Here is a 17,890-nt window from a genome sequence, read left to right as displayed (position 1 = left end):
ATCATCATTTGACACAGCAGCAGCGGCGGCGGTAGCAACGACGAGTGCCTTCAGCGATACAGCAATTTAGAGGCTTTAAGAGCCGTGTACTGGCCGCGTCTTTGTCGTCCACCGCTGCAGCTACTTCTCTTTCAAAGTCAACGCCTGACCTTATGCATTTTACTGTCTATATGCAAATATTGATTCCGCCGTCTCAAGATGGATCAGAATGTGGTATTACGCAACGCTATCGCTGATTGAGTATTGTCGCTGTTATGGAACGCGTTGTCCTTAAGGATATATATATATATCGCTCTCCTGAGGATCCGAGTTTTTACAGCTTCTCGTAACGTTTTATCGCGTAGTCGCGCTCGTAGGTACTCGAGAAGGAAGCACACGACATTCACTCTCCCGGATTTACATCGAGCGATGTATTCTCGCCCTATCAATTTTCCGAATATTTCAATACGTCCTCTCAAGAAAGAGAGCTCGCTTCTCGAGTGCATCATACACACGGCGGCGTATCTCTCTTCAAAGGCGACGTAGTGCAACAATATAAAGCTCCGAAGGTCGATCACAAGAGCGGACGGGTCTCACCGCAAGCCTTAGAAATGCGCTTACACGTATTATATATCGTATCATACAGAGCAGAAGTTTCTTTCTCTCAGTCTATACGGTTCGCGCGAAGGAATGAGAAAGTTTCTCCTCGAGGGCATGACGATGATGGTGTTGAGTCGATGTCGGGGTCGGCGCGACGAGGGGCTATGCGTGTATAACGTGCGGATCGATTCCTGGCTGGTATAAAGGACCACGTGACGGGGGTGCGGTGTTGGTGACGTCACTCCGCACTCGCTGGCTTTTTGCTTTATCCTCTTTCTCACTGCGCGGAGGAGTGTGCGAGGAAAAAACATTTCGAAATGATGCTTTTTTTATTAATAACGCCGAAGCGTTGTATGTGCTTTGAATTTGCCGGGGATATTATTGTGTATGTACGTAACGTACGTGATTTTATTACGGACGGAGGAAGTACTTTCTTGGAATGAAACTTTGAAAAATTGCTCGCCGGATTGCTCGGAACGAGGATGAAGTAATTGAAATGGAAATATGCTTCGGCGCGATGGAAATGTGTACTGGCGAGAGCAGAACACGGTCTGGCTTGGACGGGCGTCTATTTTCACTTAATTAACATGGGAAAACTCTCCGAGGCTTATTAAGCGAGAGGGAAAGAAAGTGAGCGTGGCTGCTCCAAACTTTGCACTTTGGACCTTGACCTTACGTATCATCCGCATATCTGACCGGTGCTTTACGAAGCCCATCAAGCGCTAGGCTGAGTTACCTGATGTAGTCTTCGATTATGGCTTGATAAACGTTGTGTCATGATACCTTTTGCGCCATATTTTTGATTCCCTTGTCCAAGAGCGCACTACACATCAACACTTTGTTTTAAGCCTCGCGCGGCATTACCTGTATTTACGTTAACGCCAAGTTTGATGGCTCGTTGTTAGCTCCGTCTCTCGAACTATTTCGAAAAGCTCTTGATACACCCAACACACGTTCCAATCGGAAAGTACGCAAAGAACAGCTTGAGAATGTTTAAAATATCATTCCAGGTTTTCTCTCATGGGACAAAGACAATTGTCACGTGGATCTCGAGAAGGAACTGCAGGCACTCGTAGCACAGTCCCCCGAAGGCGAAGAGGCTAGGAATGGTAATGTAATGAATTTGTAAACAGCTTGGTTCACACTCGCTACCCCGTACGATGTAATTTATACTACCGACGAAATTCGTCAGGCTTGCACCGAATCCTCACGAATATAATAAAATTATCGCAGGCGAACGTTTGATTCAATATGCAACGGAGAATCTCGTGACGGAGGTCCTCATTTACCCGCAAAGCAATACTCTGCTGCAATGTATCCGAAATCTTCTCGCAAGTTTCACGAAGCACAGGCACATCATTCACGCTGGATACACATTCGGTGGAAATGGTTCCTGGATACTGCAGGTGCGTTTGCGCGTGAATCAAGTTAACACTTTTCACGGTGTATAAACTTGCTCGCCGATTTAAAACTGTATTTCTTCCTCGACAGGATGGAACCTTCAGCCTGGCTGACTTTCTGGATGCGTTTAGCGAGCACGAGGTGCAGCGTGTGCTTCGAGCCTACGAGAATAGCGTTACTGTAGATATTCACTGCGCGGGTGTCGGTGACTGGACGACGTCGCGTCTTTCCAAGGAAGCTTGCACGAGGTAAAAAACTCAAAGCGCAAGATTACGCAAAATTTACGTTCCAGACGATCATGCTTAATTCGTTTCTGTCCAGGGCATGCCGCGTGAGAGTCAATCCGGATGACGTTCTCACGGCCGGTGTGCCGGCGATCACGAGCTTCACGAGCTACATCGGACAGTATCTGGTGGCCCAGACTCTGGACCAGCTGATGGAGCCGTCCGATGTGGTCGGCAACATACGCTTCAGTCATCCTACGCTGTACGTCTTCCCCGGTGGTCAAGGTGATGCCGCGCTCTTCGGCATCAACGGTTTCAATATGCTCGTTGACGGTGGCTTTGCGCGCAAGGCCTGCTTTTGGGACTTTACTCGACATCTCGACCGCCTCGACGCTGTGCTCGTTACGCGAATTAACAATAGCAACGTTGGCGGTATGTCGAGTGTGCTGAAGAAGAAGAAGGAGATGCACGTCTACCCGCAGATAGGACACTTCTTCTGCAACCTCGTTGTGAGTATGATGCGATTTTACTGAAATTAAAGTCTATATATGTATAGCTTGATTGATTTTCTTTTCGTATCGATTCATAACCATAAGAGACAGAGGTGTAGTAATCGTAATTTTCGCATGCAGGAAAGAAGACACTTCAACTCTCCGGATGGTGACAAGGATATAGACCCCCTCATACTGAACCTCATTGACATCGGACAGGAAATGATGGTGAATTTGCGTCACATAAATCTTCGTCCACATCCTTGTTACAGGGATCCAGAACCAATTAATCTGTATCACAAAGTTGGCCACGGTACCTTGGATATGTACGTCCTAAGCCCAAGCAAAGATAGCCGCGAAGTTAGGGAGTTTCTAGCCAAGTGGAATGCCTCGGACTCGAAGCTTTTTGCCGGATCACATAGAAAAGACTCGACTGGCATGGTGTTTCCAGCGCAGAATCTCGTGTCGATATGCGCACTGCTGGTCTGGCAGCCGGCTAATCCCGAAGACACCATCACCAGAATCCTTTTCCCGGGCAGCACGCCGCAGCACAAAATTTTCGAGGGTTTCGAGCGTCTAAAACACTTGGAATTTTTGAAGCATCCGACTTGCACCGCAAAGAGCCTCTCGCCTTCGACGTCACTTATGGCGCTCAAAGACAAGGCGGCGATACTGAAACCAAAGCTAAGTTCCATAGAGCGTGAAACCAAACGACTTGCCGAGACTCGAAGAGAGAAGCGAGACGCTTCGGAAATCAAGGCTGTGAAAAAGGACGCCGTTGACGATGCTTCGACGAGAATTTCCTCGACTGCAAAGCCCTCGGCGACGCCTCAAATCAAGACAGAAACGAAAGCGAAGAAAGTCGTGGAGAATAAGAAGATAGAGTCCGAAGCTAAGGAGAGTAAGAAGATCGAGAAGGAATTGAAGGAGACGAAGAAGGAAGTGAAGAAGGTAGAGAAGTCTGAGCAACCGGAATCAGACGCGAAAAAGACTGACGCTGTTAAAGTGGAAACTGAAAAGACTGCACCTCCTGCAAAGGAACCTAAAACGCAAAAAATTGATGTTAAGAAGAGAGAAGCTAAGGAAATCACCAAGACAACCGTCAAACCCAGCAAACCCGAAAGTATGACGAAGCCTTCAATGAAGCCCGTAGAAAAGAAACCCAAACCATCCGGAGAGAAGAAAGACATCATGAAGCCATCTCCGACAACTCCAAAGAAGTCCATGAACGGTGCCGCAACTAAAACCGAAGTGTCCAAAACTGTAGCGAAATCCGCCGTAAAAACGTCTTCGAAAACCTCAACCGCAGCTCCAGCCAAGAGCGCCAAAGATGCCAACAATCGTATGGTGGTCGAGCAGAAGAATATCGAATCGGCAGCTGCGAGCGCCGCAACGAAAGCACCGACCAAGCCTAAAGCCATCGAGCGAAAGCCCATAAGTCGTCGCACGAAACCCGTGAGTCCGAGTAAGGCTCGGCTACCCATAAGTCCAGCTAAATCTACGAGGAGTACACCAACGGCTTCCGTGAAATCTGAAAAAGACGCTGTCATCCGAAAGATCAAGGGAGGCACCACCGATTCATCCGCCGTGTCCACTCCTTCCGGAATTGAGCCGGAATCCGCAATAAAATTAATCGATAAGAATTTAACGGAAAAATCCGAAGATATATCGCTTGATTCCATTGAGAGTAAAGTTTTGGCTGATCTGAAGGAGGAGCGTGAAGTGGTTGAGGAAATCGAAGCAGTTTTGCAGAAAGCAGAACGAATCGAGGAGGCGCGTAAAGAAGAAAGATTCGAAGGTGACGATGAAATAACTGCAGAAGCAACCGATAAGAAGGAAGAAGATATGACGGAGGAGGACGTAACGGCAGAGATGGACGATGCGCCGAAAAAGCTGTCCAGAAAAGAAAGCCAAGAGCTGACGGAGGAAGATGAGTATTTGATAGTCGAAAAGGAAGAAATCTACACAGAGGATTCTGTACAGAGTGGCGATGCTGAACAGAAACACCATCTTGACGAGGCTGAATCCGAAAAGAGTAGAATAAAGATTGGCAAAGAGCCTGAAGAGGAAGAAGAAGAGGAGGCAGAAGAAGAGGATCAAGAGGAGGAAAAAGAAGATGCCGAAGAGAAAAAGGACGAAGTGCCGGAGAAAAGCCTGGTTGCCACAGCGACTGAAGGCGACAAGAGAAAATCGATGGACTTGTCTCCTGAGCACAAAGAACTTCTAAAGGAAGAAATGAAGCAGATAATCGCTTCCGCTACGGAAGCTGTACAGAAAACCGAAGAGAAGGATGACTCTGGTAAAAAAGATAGCGAAGACATAACGAAGGATCCTTCTAGCTTGAGTCCCGATAAGTTAGATTCTTCCGTCAAGCCAGATATCGATCAAAAGGAAACACAGCCTGAAAAGTTGGAGGAGTCTCAAGAAAGAATTTCGACCCTGGAATCCGGTGCAACTACAACTGCGCCGACGATGCCGGAAGACGAGCGAATTGCGCTAGATGAAATCAAGGAAGACGTAGACGAAAAACACGTTTTGGAAGAAGTAAAAGAAAAAGAAATCTCTGTCAAAGAAAAAGAAGTTATTCCAGAAGCGTTACCTGCTGTCTCCAAACCAGAAGTGAAGGTATTGGACGTTAAACCTCCTGTGCATCACGGTATTGCAAGAGATGTTGTGAAAACTCCTGATGAAGTAGCCGATTTACCAGTTCACGAAGAAGTTGATCCGAAATTGTACAGAATGGAAGAGCTTGAAAAAGAGAAAGAAACGAAAGCACCAGTTCCAGTACAAGAATCAAAGGAACCCGCTCCTACGGTAGCTCCGGCGAAAGAACAGAAAGATAAGGGAATGTTCAGCTTTTTCGGAAAAGTAGCTGACAAGTTTGAAAAGGGTATCGATAAGTTGACAAAGAAAGCAAGACGTGACTCTGCTGACAAAGATGCTGAAGATAGATCTTCGAAATCTAGTTCACCTAAAGAATCCAAGCCTCAGGAAAAAGTTATTTTTGAAGATGTAGATATTGATAAAGTGTTCCCAAAAGTTGAAAAGCACGAAGAAAAGGTAGTATCTTTCGAACAAGTACAGCCTCAAGTCAGCGACATAAGAGTTGCAGCTATCAAAGAAACTGCAGCATTTTTACAAGAAGAAATAAAGAGCTCCGGCGTAGCTATTGCTGAGCCTTCAAGTGATATAATCGATAAAACGAAGGATGAAAAATTGGAGGTTCAGCTGGAAGACAAGATAGTCGAAGATATCGAAGAAGTTGAGGCATTGGTGGAAGAAGCGTCTATGAAATTCAAAAACGTAAAAGATAGTTTGCAGGATTCCTTGGAATCTCTGGAAGACAAAGCTGATGGGGCTAAAAAATCGGCAGCAGCATCTGCAGATATGGTAAAGGATACGCTTATCGAAGCAGCTGAGAAACTTGATGATATAAAATCAGATATAAGTGATTTAATAGAATCAAAAGAACCTGAAAAAGTCAAATTCATTATTCCGTCAAGCGACGATACCGAAAAAGATGAAGATGATTCGGATGGTGTTGTGAGAGACTTCAAAGAAGCTGTACGGGATGTTGCTGAAGTACTCATGGGTACATCTGGGATCGAAATAGAAAAAGAAAAACCAAAAGACGTCGAGCAAATTGTGAAAAAGGTAGCTAAAGTTCTCAAGGAAGACGATTTCCTAGTGGAAAAGAGTCTCCTTATCGACAAAGTTAAGGAAAAAGACGAAGGTCCTAAATCTCCTGCTGAAGAAGCAATGATACCTACGAAAGTTGGTGTAACGGAAGAGTTTGCGCCTCACGAGGAAGTTGAAGATATACCGGAAGTAGGAGTATCAAAAAGATTATCCACGGATTATCAAAAAGCCGATAAATTTGAAGTACACGAAGAACCTTGTACTAAGGTGCATAAAGATAAAGAAGTATCATTAACTTCCCCAGCTAGAGACACAGCTACCGATAAAGCAGATGCAATGAGAATTTGCGAGGATTTGCTTAGAGATGACGTTCTTGTTAAGCCTATTGCTGAAGTAGAGTCGGAATCTAGAGCTGATGTGATGGATTTGGGCTTGGAAGAAGTTTGCGTAAAGAAAGTCGCTAAGCGAGAAGTTCACGAAGAACAAAGTGCAGACGAAAAGGTAATTGTGGAATCAGAAATAGGTTTCGAGCAAAAGTTATCGCCTGGTAAAGCGGAACTTGTAACCGTGACACCAGGCTCCACGCCAACTTCACCAAAATTACCAACGGAGTTAGAGCTGCCCGAGCTTCCAACTGAATACAAAAATATATTTAATAAAGAGACAAGCTTGGAGAACTTAATTGAAGAATTTATCGTGGTCAAGAAGCATAAAATTACGATACAAGTCATAGAATATATTGTAATCGTAAAGCGCGTGCCTAAAGAAAAAGTAATTAATATTATTCAAAAGACTATTGTAAAACACAAGATCCCTCGGGATAGTGTGGCAGATTCTGTTCAAGTTTTACGAACGCACGATATCCCTTCGGAAAAGAGACTGGCAATTGAGAATTACATAACAAATGAATATTTAAATAAAAATAAGAGAATAACGTTTAGTGTAATTGAAGATATATCTATGAAAGAAACCATTCCCAAAAGTGTTGTGATAGAGATCGTTGAAGAGATAGTAGATAAACAAATTTCTAGAGAATCTGTTTTTGATATTCCAGAAGAGACATATTTTACGATACTCAGGGAAATAGATGATACGACACAAGTATCTACTGGTATTGACGAGAAAGATGGCGATAAAATAGTAGAAGGTTTTGTTAATATTTCCTCTAAGGATGCTGCTGAGGCGTTTATACAAGAAGAAAGAAAAAAATCACACGACGAAGAAAAGGTGGATGATTTCGTGGCTGTAGAAGCGGAACACAAGGTTCCGGATGTTTCTTCGACATCCACTACAGACAAACCTGATGCGCAAAAGACCAAAGATGTAGATGAAGTAACTGAGCACGTTAGTGAAGTTATCGAAGCTGATGAGAAATTCGTAAAGGACACTCCAGAAAAAAGTATGAAAGAGGTTAGCGAGAGCGACTCCAAATATATCAGCAGCGCAAAAGTCGAACAAATGCAAGATCGAGAAATTTCTGAAGTATCGGAAGTAGATACAAACGAAAAATATCTCGACGAGGCAAAAGAAAAAACGACAGAGAAGAATGATTTTGAAACGCCTATAGAAACTTTGAAAGAAACTCATATCGATAATCTTGAAAAATCTCATGCAGATGCTACTGGGCGATCTGGTGGTTTCGTTGATGTAACGGAAATCGAACAAACAAAAGACGACGATCAATCGCAAGATGCAGACAAAGACAGCCACGACGGAATAGTCAAAAGAATGGTAGTTACAGCAAGTAGCGAAGATGGTGGTCATGAAATCGAAATATGCCCTAGTGGTACGATTACGTTCACTAAATCTCCAACTCCAGAAGATTCTTTGAGAGAAGTTGATGTAAAATCGGCTCCTGAAAAAGATTCATTGATACTTGATAAAGATTTGTTGCGATCAGCTGGCAGCATCCCAGAAAAAGATAGTATAGTATCAGATAAACCAGATCAAGAAGATGATAAAATTACGCCGGAAGATAGCTTAGAGAAATCAGAAACCATAGTTGATATTTTACAGAGTAAGGACATTAAAACAGATAAAACAACATTAAAAGAATTAGAAACAGCATTAGATGCACAGAAATCAGTAGGAGTAGTAGATCAATCGTCATCCATAATCACATCTACCGAAATGGCCAAAACGCCTGATTCACTTCATTCTGGAGATGCTTCACCAGCAGAAAGTGTGTTCTCAAAATCGCCTACTGAAAAGGCGTTCACTCAAGCCACGGAATTGTTTTCTCATGAAAATCTAATTACAGAAAAAATAATAGATGATTTATCAGTAATTGCAGACAAATTGAAATCTCCCAGTATAGAAAAAGAAGGAGCAACTGACGTATCACATTCGGAAGCTGATGCGAAGTCTAAATCCCCAAGTATTGAAAAAGAAATTGAGAAAAAAGATATATCAGTCGACGCAAGCACGGAAGTTAAAATCGATGATAAATCCAAATCACCCAGTGCAGAGAAAGAAGTGGCGCAAAAGGAGATGTCACCGGATGCTTTAAAAGATATTAAAGTCGCTGATAGAAGCAAATCGCCGAGTAGCGAAAAGGAACTAGAGAAAAAAGATATGAAGCCCGAATTACTCGCAGAAGTCAAAGTCGACGATCGATCCAAATCGCCCAGCGTTGAAAAAGAAACTGCTGATAAAGAGATATCACCCGAATTACAAGCAGATATTAAGACCGATGATAGATCCAAATCACCAAGTCTTGAGAAAGAAGTTTCTAAAAAAGAATCTTCTCAAGAGCCCGACGATGTCAAAATTGACGTGAAATCGAAATCACCCAGCGTTGAAAAAGAAGCTACTGATAAAGAGATATCACCAGAATTACAAGCAGAAATAAGGACCGATGAAAGATCTAAATCACCTAGTCTTGAGGAAGAAGTTTCTAAACAGGAAACCTCTCAAGAGCCAGACGAATTTAAAGCAGCGGAAAAATCGAAATCACCTAGTGTTGAAAAAGAAGCTGCTGATAAAGAGATATCACCCGAATTACAAGCAGATATTAAGACCGATGATAGATCCAAATCACCAAGTCTTGAGAAAGAAGTTTTTAAAATAGAATCTTCTCAAGAGCCAGACGATGTCAAAATTGACGTGAAATCGAAATCACCCAGCGTTGAAAAAGAAGCTGCTGATAAAGAGATATCACCAGAATTACAAGCAGAAATAAGGACCGATGAAAGATCTAAATCACCTAGTCTTGAGAAAGAAGTTTCTAAAAAAGAAACCTCTCAAGAGCCAGACGAATTTAAAGCAGCGGAAAAATCGAAATCACCTAGTGTTGAAAAAGAGTCGGTCAAACAAGAGATTGCAAGCGAAACAGCTGCTGATGCGAAAACCATTGATAGATCTAGATCTCCAAGTCTTGAAAAAGAAGTCGCCAAGACCCAAGCAGCAACTGACGTTAGAATTCATGAAAAATCGAAATCACCTAGTATTGAAAAAGATACCATTCAAGACAAAAAACCGGAAATGGTCGATCAATCCAAGTCTCCTAGCCTCGAAAAAGAAACTGAAGTTAAAATAACATCTGAAGTGGCTGATGACGCTAAGATCCATGATAAATCGAGATCGCCCAGCGCTGAAAAAGAAGTCGTTCATAAAGAAATGTCACCAGATCTAAAAACAGATGTTAAGAATGATGATAAATCAAAGTTACCTAGCGTTGAAACAGACGCTAAGAAAGAGACGTCACCAGTGATAGAAGCAGATGCTAAAACTGACGCCCGATCGAAGTCACCAAGTGTTGAAAAAGATGCCGATAAGCAAGAGATACTGTCAGAGGTAACTGCAGATGCCAAACTTGATCATAGATCGAAGTCTCCTAGTATGGAAAAAGAGTTAGCTCAGAAAGAGCTCCCATCTTCACTCGATGCCAAAACTGAAGACCGTTCAAAATCGCCTAGCGTTGAAAAAGAAAAAGACAAAAACGAAAGTTCCCCTGCACTAGATGTAAAAGCCGATAAATCAAAATCGCCCAGTGTTGAAAAAGATACAGATAAAGAAATATCGTCGGAAGCCACCCCAGATTTCAAGGCAAATGACAGATCCAAATCACCAAGTGTTGAAAAGGAAACTGACATAAAACAAACGTTACTGGAGACAGCGGCTAGTACTAAGGTAGAGGCTGATCCAACGAAGTCACGTAGCACTGAAAGGGAGGACCTTGAAAAAGAAAAATCTCCTGAAGTTTGTACGCATGATAAAACAATAGAAAAGTCAAAATCACCAAGTCCTGAACAAGAAATAGTAACCAAGGAGATTTTACCAAGTCCGAAAAAAGATGCCGATAAACGTGAGCCCTCACCAGAAGCAACAACCAAAGTAGAGATTAAGGACCGATCGAAATCGCCTAGTGTTGAGAAAGAAGAAGCACAAAAAGAAACATCACAAGACTTGTCAACGGATGGTAAAGTTGATCGATCGAAATCGCCAAGCGTTGAAAAAGATTTTGCTAAAAAAGAAATGTCACCAGAGGCGTTCATTGAAACCGATGTCAAAGCCCGATCAAAATCACCTAGTCTCGAGAAAGAAGAAACGAAGAAAGAAGCGTTATCAGAGGCAGCAACAGACGGTACAATTGTTGATAGATCTAAATCTCCTAGCGCCGAAAAAGATGCCCCTGTAAAAGACATTTTATCAGAACTAGTGGAAGATAGTAAGACTGGCGATAGATCCAAATCTCCTAGTATTGAGAAAGATGCTATCACAAAAGAGACGTCACCAGAAGTGGCAGTGGTCGACAAAGCTCAGGACAAATCAAAATTACTAAGTCCGGACAAAGAAGTTGCTAAGAAAGAAATGACACATGAATTACTTGTAGACGATAAAGATGCTAGTAAATCTAAATCTCCAAGCTTTGAAAAAGACTCAAGTAAAAAAGAAGAAGAGGCAACGGTAGATAATGAAACTAGAGACCAATCAAAATCACCAAGCATTGAAAAAGAAGCAGGCAAGAAGGAATTATCACCAGTTTTAATTTCTGAGGCTGATACTAGGCCGAAATCACCAAGCGTTGAATCAGAATCTGACAAGGAGATGTCTGCTGACCTTACTGCAAAAGCTGCGGATCGATCTAAATCTCCTAGCGTAGAGAAAGATCACATTAAGAAAGAGATATCGTCAGAAGTAGCCGAGGAAATTAAATCTGTCGATAAATCAAAATCAACGAGTCCTGAAAAAGACGATGCTAAAAAAGAAATGTCCCCAGAGCTAGACGCTGAAATCAAAGCAGAAGACAAGTCTAAATCTACTGAACTTAGTGCTGAACAAGTAACGGATGAAAAAGAAACGTCCCCAGACTTGCAAACTGATGATCGATCAAAGTCGCCTAGCGTTAAAAAAGAAGCTGATAGGAAAGATGCGCTGACAGAGGTACCTGCAGATGCTAAGCGCGATGATGGATCGAAGTCACCAAGTGTTGAGAAAGACGCCAAGAAAGAAATGTCACCAGAGTTGGTCGCAGACGCAAAGGGCGTTGATAGATCAAAATCACCTAGTGCAGAAAAAGATACTGATAAGAAAGATATTTTATCGAAGGTAACTGCAGATGTTAAATCGGATGATAGATCTAAGTCACCAAGTGTTGAAAAGGATTCTATACAGAAAGAAATGTCACCAGAGTTGGTCACAGATTCGAAAGCTGAAGATAGATCAATTTCACCTAGTGTTGAAAAAGATGTGGATATGAAATATGTTACATCAGAAATAGTTGCAGATGTCAAGGCTGGAGACGAATCTAAGTCGCCAAGTGTTGAAAAAGATACGGATAAGAAAGAGGTGTTTTGGGAAGCAACTGGAACTGATAGATCTAAGTCACCAAGCGTTGAAAAAGATGCTTTAAAGAAAGAAATGTCACCAGAGTTGGCCATTGATGCAAAAGCCGAAGATAGATCAAAATCACCCAGTGTTGAAAAAGATGCAGATAAGAAAGATATTTCATCGGATATAACTGCAGAGGTCAAGTTCGATGATAAATCTAAGTCACCAAGCGTTGAAAAAGATGCTGTAAGCAAAGAATTGTCACCAGAGTTGGTCGCAGACGCAAAGGGTGCTGATAGATCAAAGTCACCTAGTGTAGAAAAGGACACGGATAAAAAAGATGTTTTATCGGAAGTAACTGCAGATGCCAAGGTTGATGCAAGATCTAAGTCACCAAGCATTGAAAAAGATGTTGTAAAGAAAGAAATGTCACCAGAGTTGGTCGCAGATTCGAAAGCTGAAGATAGATCAAAGTCACCTAGCGTAGAAAAAGATGCAGATCAGAAAGATGTTACATCGGAAATAGTTGCGGATGTCAAGGCAGGAGATAAACCTAAGTCACCCAGTGTTGAAAAAGATAAGGATAAGAAAGATATTTTATCGGAAGTAACTGGAGATGCTAAAGCTGAAGATAGATCGAAGTCACCTAGTGTTGAAAAAGATGCAGATAAGAACGATGTTACATCAGAAATAGTTGCAGACGTCAAGGCTGGAGATAAATCTAAGTCGCCAAGTGTTGAAAAAGATACGGATAAGAAAGACATTTTATCGGAGGTAACCGCAGATGCTAAGGCTGATGATAGATCTAAGTCACCGAGTGTTGACAAAGATTCTATAAAGAAAGAAATTTCACCAGAGTTGGTCGCAGACGCAAAAAGCGATGATAAATCAAAATCACCTAGTCTAGAAAACGACTCGGATAAGAAAGACGTGTTGTCGGAGGAAACTGCTGATGCTAAGAGTGCTGATAGATCGAAGTCACCTAGCGTAGAAAAAGATACGGATAAGAAAGACCTTTCGTCAGTTGTTACTTTAGATACGAAATCTGACGAAAAATCAAAATCACCAAGCGTTGAAAAGGATAGTCCAAAAAAAGAAATGTCACCAGAGATTGTTGTAGACATTAAGACCGACGATAAAGCAAAGTCATCTCACGAAGAAAAAGACTTGGATAAAAGAGATATTACATCCGAAGTAACCGCAGATGCAAAAACTGATGATAGATCTAAATCCTTAAGCGTTGAAAGAGAAACTGACAAGAAGGAATCTTCACCAGTTTTAACTTCTGAGACAAAGGCTGACGATAGATCTAAGTCTCCTAGTATAGAAAAGGATGACAAGAAAGATGTATCACCTAGTTTGACATCGGATACTAAGATTGACGATGAATCAAAATCACCGAGCGTTGAAAAAGAAACAGACAAGAGAAAAATGTCCGCAGAGTCAGGAACTGATGCTAAGGTTGATGAAAGGTCTAAATCTCCAAGTGTTGAAAAAGACGCTGATAATAAGGTAATCTCTGAGTCGTCTGCGGATATCAAAACTGGAGAACAAACGAAATCACCTAGCCCTGAAATACAGGATTCAAAAGATGATGTGAAGCTCGATCGTTCTAAATCTCCTAGTGCTGAGAAAGATTCCGATAAAACCATTGGAGTTGATGGTTCCGTGTCTATTGACAAATCTAAGTCGCCAAGTATTGAGAAGGATACCTCTAAAACGGAACTATTAACAGCGGCGGCTGCGGACGTGAAATCGGACGATCTATCCAAGTCACCTAGTCTTGAAAAAGAAAAAATTGAATCCAGGTCTAGCATTGTTGGAGAAAAAATTGATGATTTCCTTGATAAAGAAGCATCGTTAAGTCTTGAAGGTGATAAATTAGCAGAAAAAGAACCTGCAGTGCAACAGGCATCCATATCAGAAGATAAAGCTCAAAAATCGCCAAGTGTATCTGGAGATTTAAAATCGGAAGCACATGATTTCGATAAATCAAAGTCCGTTAGTCCAATTAGCGAAAAAACACGAGTTGACATTTCTGTACTTGATACAGCCGATGAGCGGAAGTCCTCGATCGCTAGCATAGAAAGTCATGCCGAAGAGAAAGGCAAAGATCGATCTCGATCGCACAGCCTATTCGATACCGGCGATAAAACTCCAATGGTACGATCGAGAGCAGCGAGTTTGTATGAAGATAAAATCGTTGACAAACTAGGTGTTCTCGAACACGCTAAAGATCCGCTAGGACATGCGCATGACGTATTCGAAGAAACGGAAGAAATGCGGTTGTCTCAAGAAGCAATTGACAAATTACACGCGCCTGACTCGAAAGAAGACTCGGCGCATAAGCAAGATTTAACACCTGAAATACGCAAGGCTATTGAAGATTATATATTCAGCGAATATGTCAGTAAGAAGAAATTGATAACTACATCTACTATTCATGAAATATCGGTTATTTACAACATTGACCAACACATCATTATGAGAATAATTAACGAAATTATTTCTCACCAGAGGATTAAGCGAGAAACAATCGTAGATTATGATGACACAGAGCACGAAGAAACAAATCAAAAGTTATTAGATGATGAAGAAAAACTTACGAATTATATCAATGACGAATTCATTTCTAAAAAGAAGAAGATTGACTCGAAAACAGTCGACACGATAGCAAGTGTAAAATCTGTTTCTCGACACTTGGTTATTCTCGTTATTGAAAATATAATATCTTCAAGAAGCCTTAGGCGCGAATCGATTGTTGACGGTGATTTCACGGAAAGCCACGATTCCAGTCAAAAAGAAGATTCTCATACCAGTACAAACATAGTCTTTGACAAAGACAGCAGCTCTAGGAAAGAATCGCTTTCCGAGAGTTTGAAACCGTCTGTTGAAGCAAAAAGTATGAGCCCGAGTCCAGAACCTTCTTTGACTTACAAATTAGGTCGACCTGATCCTCACATCGACGAAGAAATTACTATTTCTGAAAACAAACGTATAGAAGTCGAGTCGCTATTGATCGACGAGTACATAACTCGAGGGATAAAAATAACGGAAACTATTTTGGAACAAATCGTGACGAAGACGTCGTTACCCAAGTACATTATCATCGAAATAATCGAGGAGATTTTAATCAAGAAGCACCTTTCGAAAGATGCTATTGCCGACAAATCGATATTCCACGACGACGACGACGACTCGCAACACAAGTTGGAGTACGAAGGAATGGCAACGCCAGAAATCGGCGAACGCAAATCATCGGGATACTCGACGCCAGACACGCGGAGCTACGAGGTCGGATTGGAAAAGGGTGGACAGTACGCTGACTACGAAAGTCCATTCCATAAAGCGTTCATGGGTGGTATGACGGAGATCCGCACCACACATATAACGACGCTTTCTGGAAAATCTACCCCTGATTTCGGACAACGTACCGAGACTCCTGAATCCATTTCCGAAACCAGCGATAACGCAAAAACGACAATCACGAGTGTGCCTGGTCAATTCGAAAGCACAACTGGAGATGACAGTCATCCGACGTTCAGTGCAAGTCAATCGAAGAAGGAAGAAACGATGCAGGAATCGGTTAAAACTACTGAAGAAACTCACAGCCAATTGCCAACCGGTGAAACCGTGGTGGTTCTGAAGACGACGCAGATAACCACTTATCCCGAGGAGATCACAAAGATCACAAAAGAGTTTATTACTCGTGAAAGTATGTCGGACGAAGATCCCGCGAAGAAGCAGATGATCGAACAGGACGAATCAGAGACGATAACCAAGGTAATCAAACACGAAGTCGTTGACATGACAGGAGAGCCTGTGATAACGAAGCGAACCTCGATCTCCGGCGGTGACTACAATCAAGAATTCATAACCAGGGAGACAACCAAGACAATCACTAGTCAAGAAGAAATAGACCCAGTATCCTTATTCGATACGTTCGGAATGACAGGCGCACGAAAGAGCGTCGATCACACCGAAACCAGTTCAGCGTCCGACGGTAAAGCAGCAGATATGCCATCGACGGTTTCACCTAGTGCCATCAATCTCGAAGAGAAGCTCATCTCATTGGATTCTCATCCTAGCGATACATCAAAAACATCCACTTCTAGCATGTCCGGCCATGACAGTAAAGCAGACTCGAGCGTTGTGCACGAAGAGAAGCATACGACTTTCTTCAGCAAGGACTTGATGGATCACACGATTCCTGAACAGTTGGAACAATCGGCCTTCCCACTAATCAGAGATTTAATAACCGACGACAAGAGTTACTCCGGAAAATCGTCGCCAGATGTCTCGTTACCGAAGGACATCGTGTATGGTGGCTCCACAGGAAAGTCAACTCCTGACGTATCCATGTCTCCGTTGATGCGCGACGGAAGCATGGTGCAATCCCATCTCCAGTCGGGTCGATCCACTCCCGACAAGAGATCCGACAGGGGTTCGCGAACCGCTACTCCCGAAGGTTTCAGATCGGGCGACGTCATCCGCACGATAATCACGACCACTCGGACGATGAGCGACGACGGTGAGATCATCACGACAACGCAGGAGGTGACCGAGGCGACGAACGAGAAAGGCGAGACCATAGTAATAACCGAAAAGACTGACGTTAAAGTTGACGAAAGATTGCCGGAGACGAATCCGATCGATATCCAGCGAGCACCCAGCGCAAGTTCGGACAAGGAATTCGATCCGACCAGTCCACGAAGCGACTTGAGCAGCGGACACAGTCGAGCGGCGACGCACATGTGGGGCAGCAGCGACGAGCGTCACACTTACTCCGACGAGGAGCAGTCCAGCCCACCATTCTCATCTTCACCCTATCACCAAGACTCGTCGGTCAAAGAAGGAACGTTCAAAACGCCCGACGATTTCGCGAGCGCAGCCATGAGCAGTAGTTTCTACGGCGAACTGCCCGAGGAATCGATCCACTTCCACACTAGCACCCTAAGCAAAACCGTACAACAAGTCCTTCCAGAAGGCGAACCGGACGAGTTCTCGTTCAAGAAGTTCACCGTCGAGAAGGAGTTCGCCGGTGGCCACTCGGACAAGGGCTCGAAGAAGTACGTGGACGAGGCCGACCTCGACTTTGAGAAAGCTCTGACGGAAGAGAAGGGCGAGTACGACCGAGGCCAGACAAGCTCCGTTTTAGGAGCAGCAGGTGACTTCAGTCAGGAGCTCGAAAAGTCCTCCGATCAGAGCAAGGCTCATCCAGCCGACGACAAGAAGGATCCCCTGGCCGGCTGGGGAAGTCCGCTTGGTCTGCCCTCGCCAAAGGCACCTAGAAAATTCAACCTGCGAAGTCCCATTCAACCTTGCAGCTCCGCTGACTTGAGTCCGGACAGCCTTAACTTCGACGTCATCAACGACTGGGGCGAACCGATGAGATTGCCCTCGCCTGCGCCGACTCAGGCCAACGAGGTCTCGAACAAGGGATCGCCCGGTACTCCCAAGAAGGAGAAGAAGCAGCAGGCGAAGAAGGTCCTGTCCGAGAACATCAAGAACAAGAAGCGCTCCGAGAGTCCCAGCAAAAACGAGAAGAGAGCTAAGGACTCGAAAAACAAAGTACAACCGGTTTACGTGGATCTGACCTACGTGTCGCACCACGGCAACTCGTTCTACACGGCCTTGGAATTCTTTAAGAAGGTTCGGGCACGCTACTACGTCTTCAGCGGTACCGAGCCCAGCCGCGAGGTCTACGACGCGCTTCTCGAAGCCAAGAAGACCTGGGAGGACAAGGATTTGGGTAAGTGGTTCCTCTATTTGACAGCAAAGTTT

The 17,890-nt window shown here is 43.4% G+C and overlaps 1 protein-coding gene across 3 annotated transcripts in view; it reads left to right on the top strand.

Annotated features, from left to right (window-relative positions):
- LOC100123515 (microtubule-associated protein futsch) overlaps window positions 1-17,890 on the top strand; it is a 31,827-nt gene that overhangs the window by 7,954 nt on the left and 5,983 nt on the right. For all 3 annotated transcript variants that reach the window (XM_008217839.4, XM_032596060.1, XM_032596059.1), the window contains 5 exons: window positions 1,590-1,688; window positions 1,813-1,985; window positions 2,071-2,228; window positions 2,302-2,713; window positions 2,837-17,858. In XM_008217839.4, the coding sequence (XP_008216061.1) occupies window positions 1,590-1,688; window positions 1,813-1,985; window positions 2,071-2,228; window positions 2,302-2,713; window positions 2,837-17,858 (15,864 nt within the window). The remainder of the gene's footprint in view (window positions 1-1,589; window positions 1,689-1,812; window positions 1,986-2,070; window positions 2,229-2,301; window positions 2,714-2,836; window positions 17,859-17,890) is intronic.

Source organism: Nasonia vitripennis, chromosome 1 (assembly GCF_009193385.2).
Source record: "Nasonia vitripennis strain AsymCx chromosome 1, Nvit_psr_1.1, whole genome shotgun sequence".
NCBI classification, from domain to species: Eukaryota; Metazoa; Arthropoda; class Insecta; order Hymenoptera; family Pteromalidae; genus Nasonia; species Nasonia vitripennis.
This window is presented reverse-complemented; position numbering and strand designations above follow the sequence as displayed.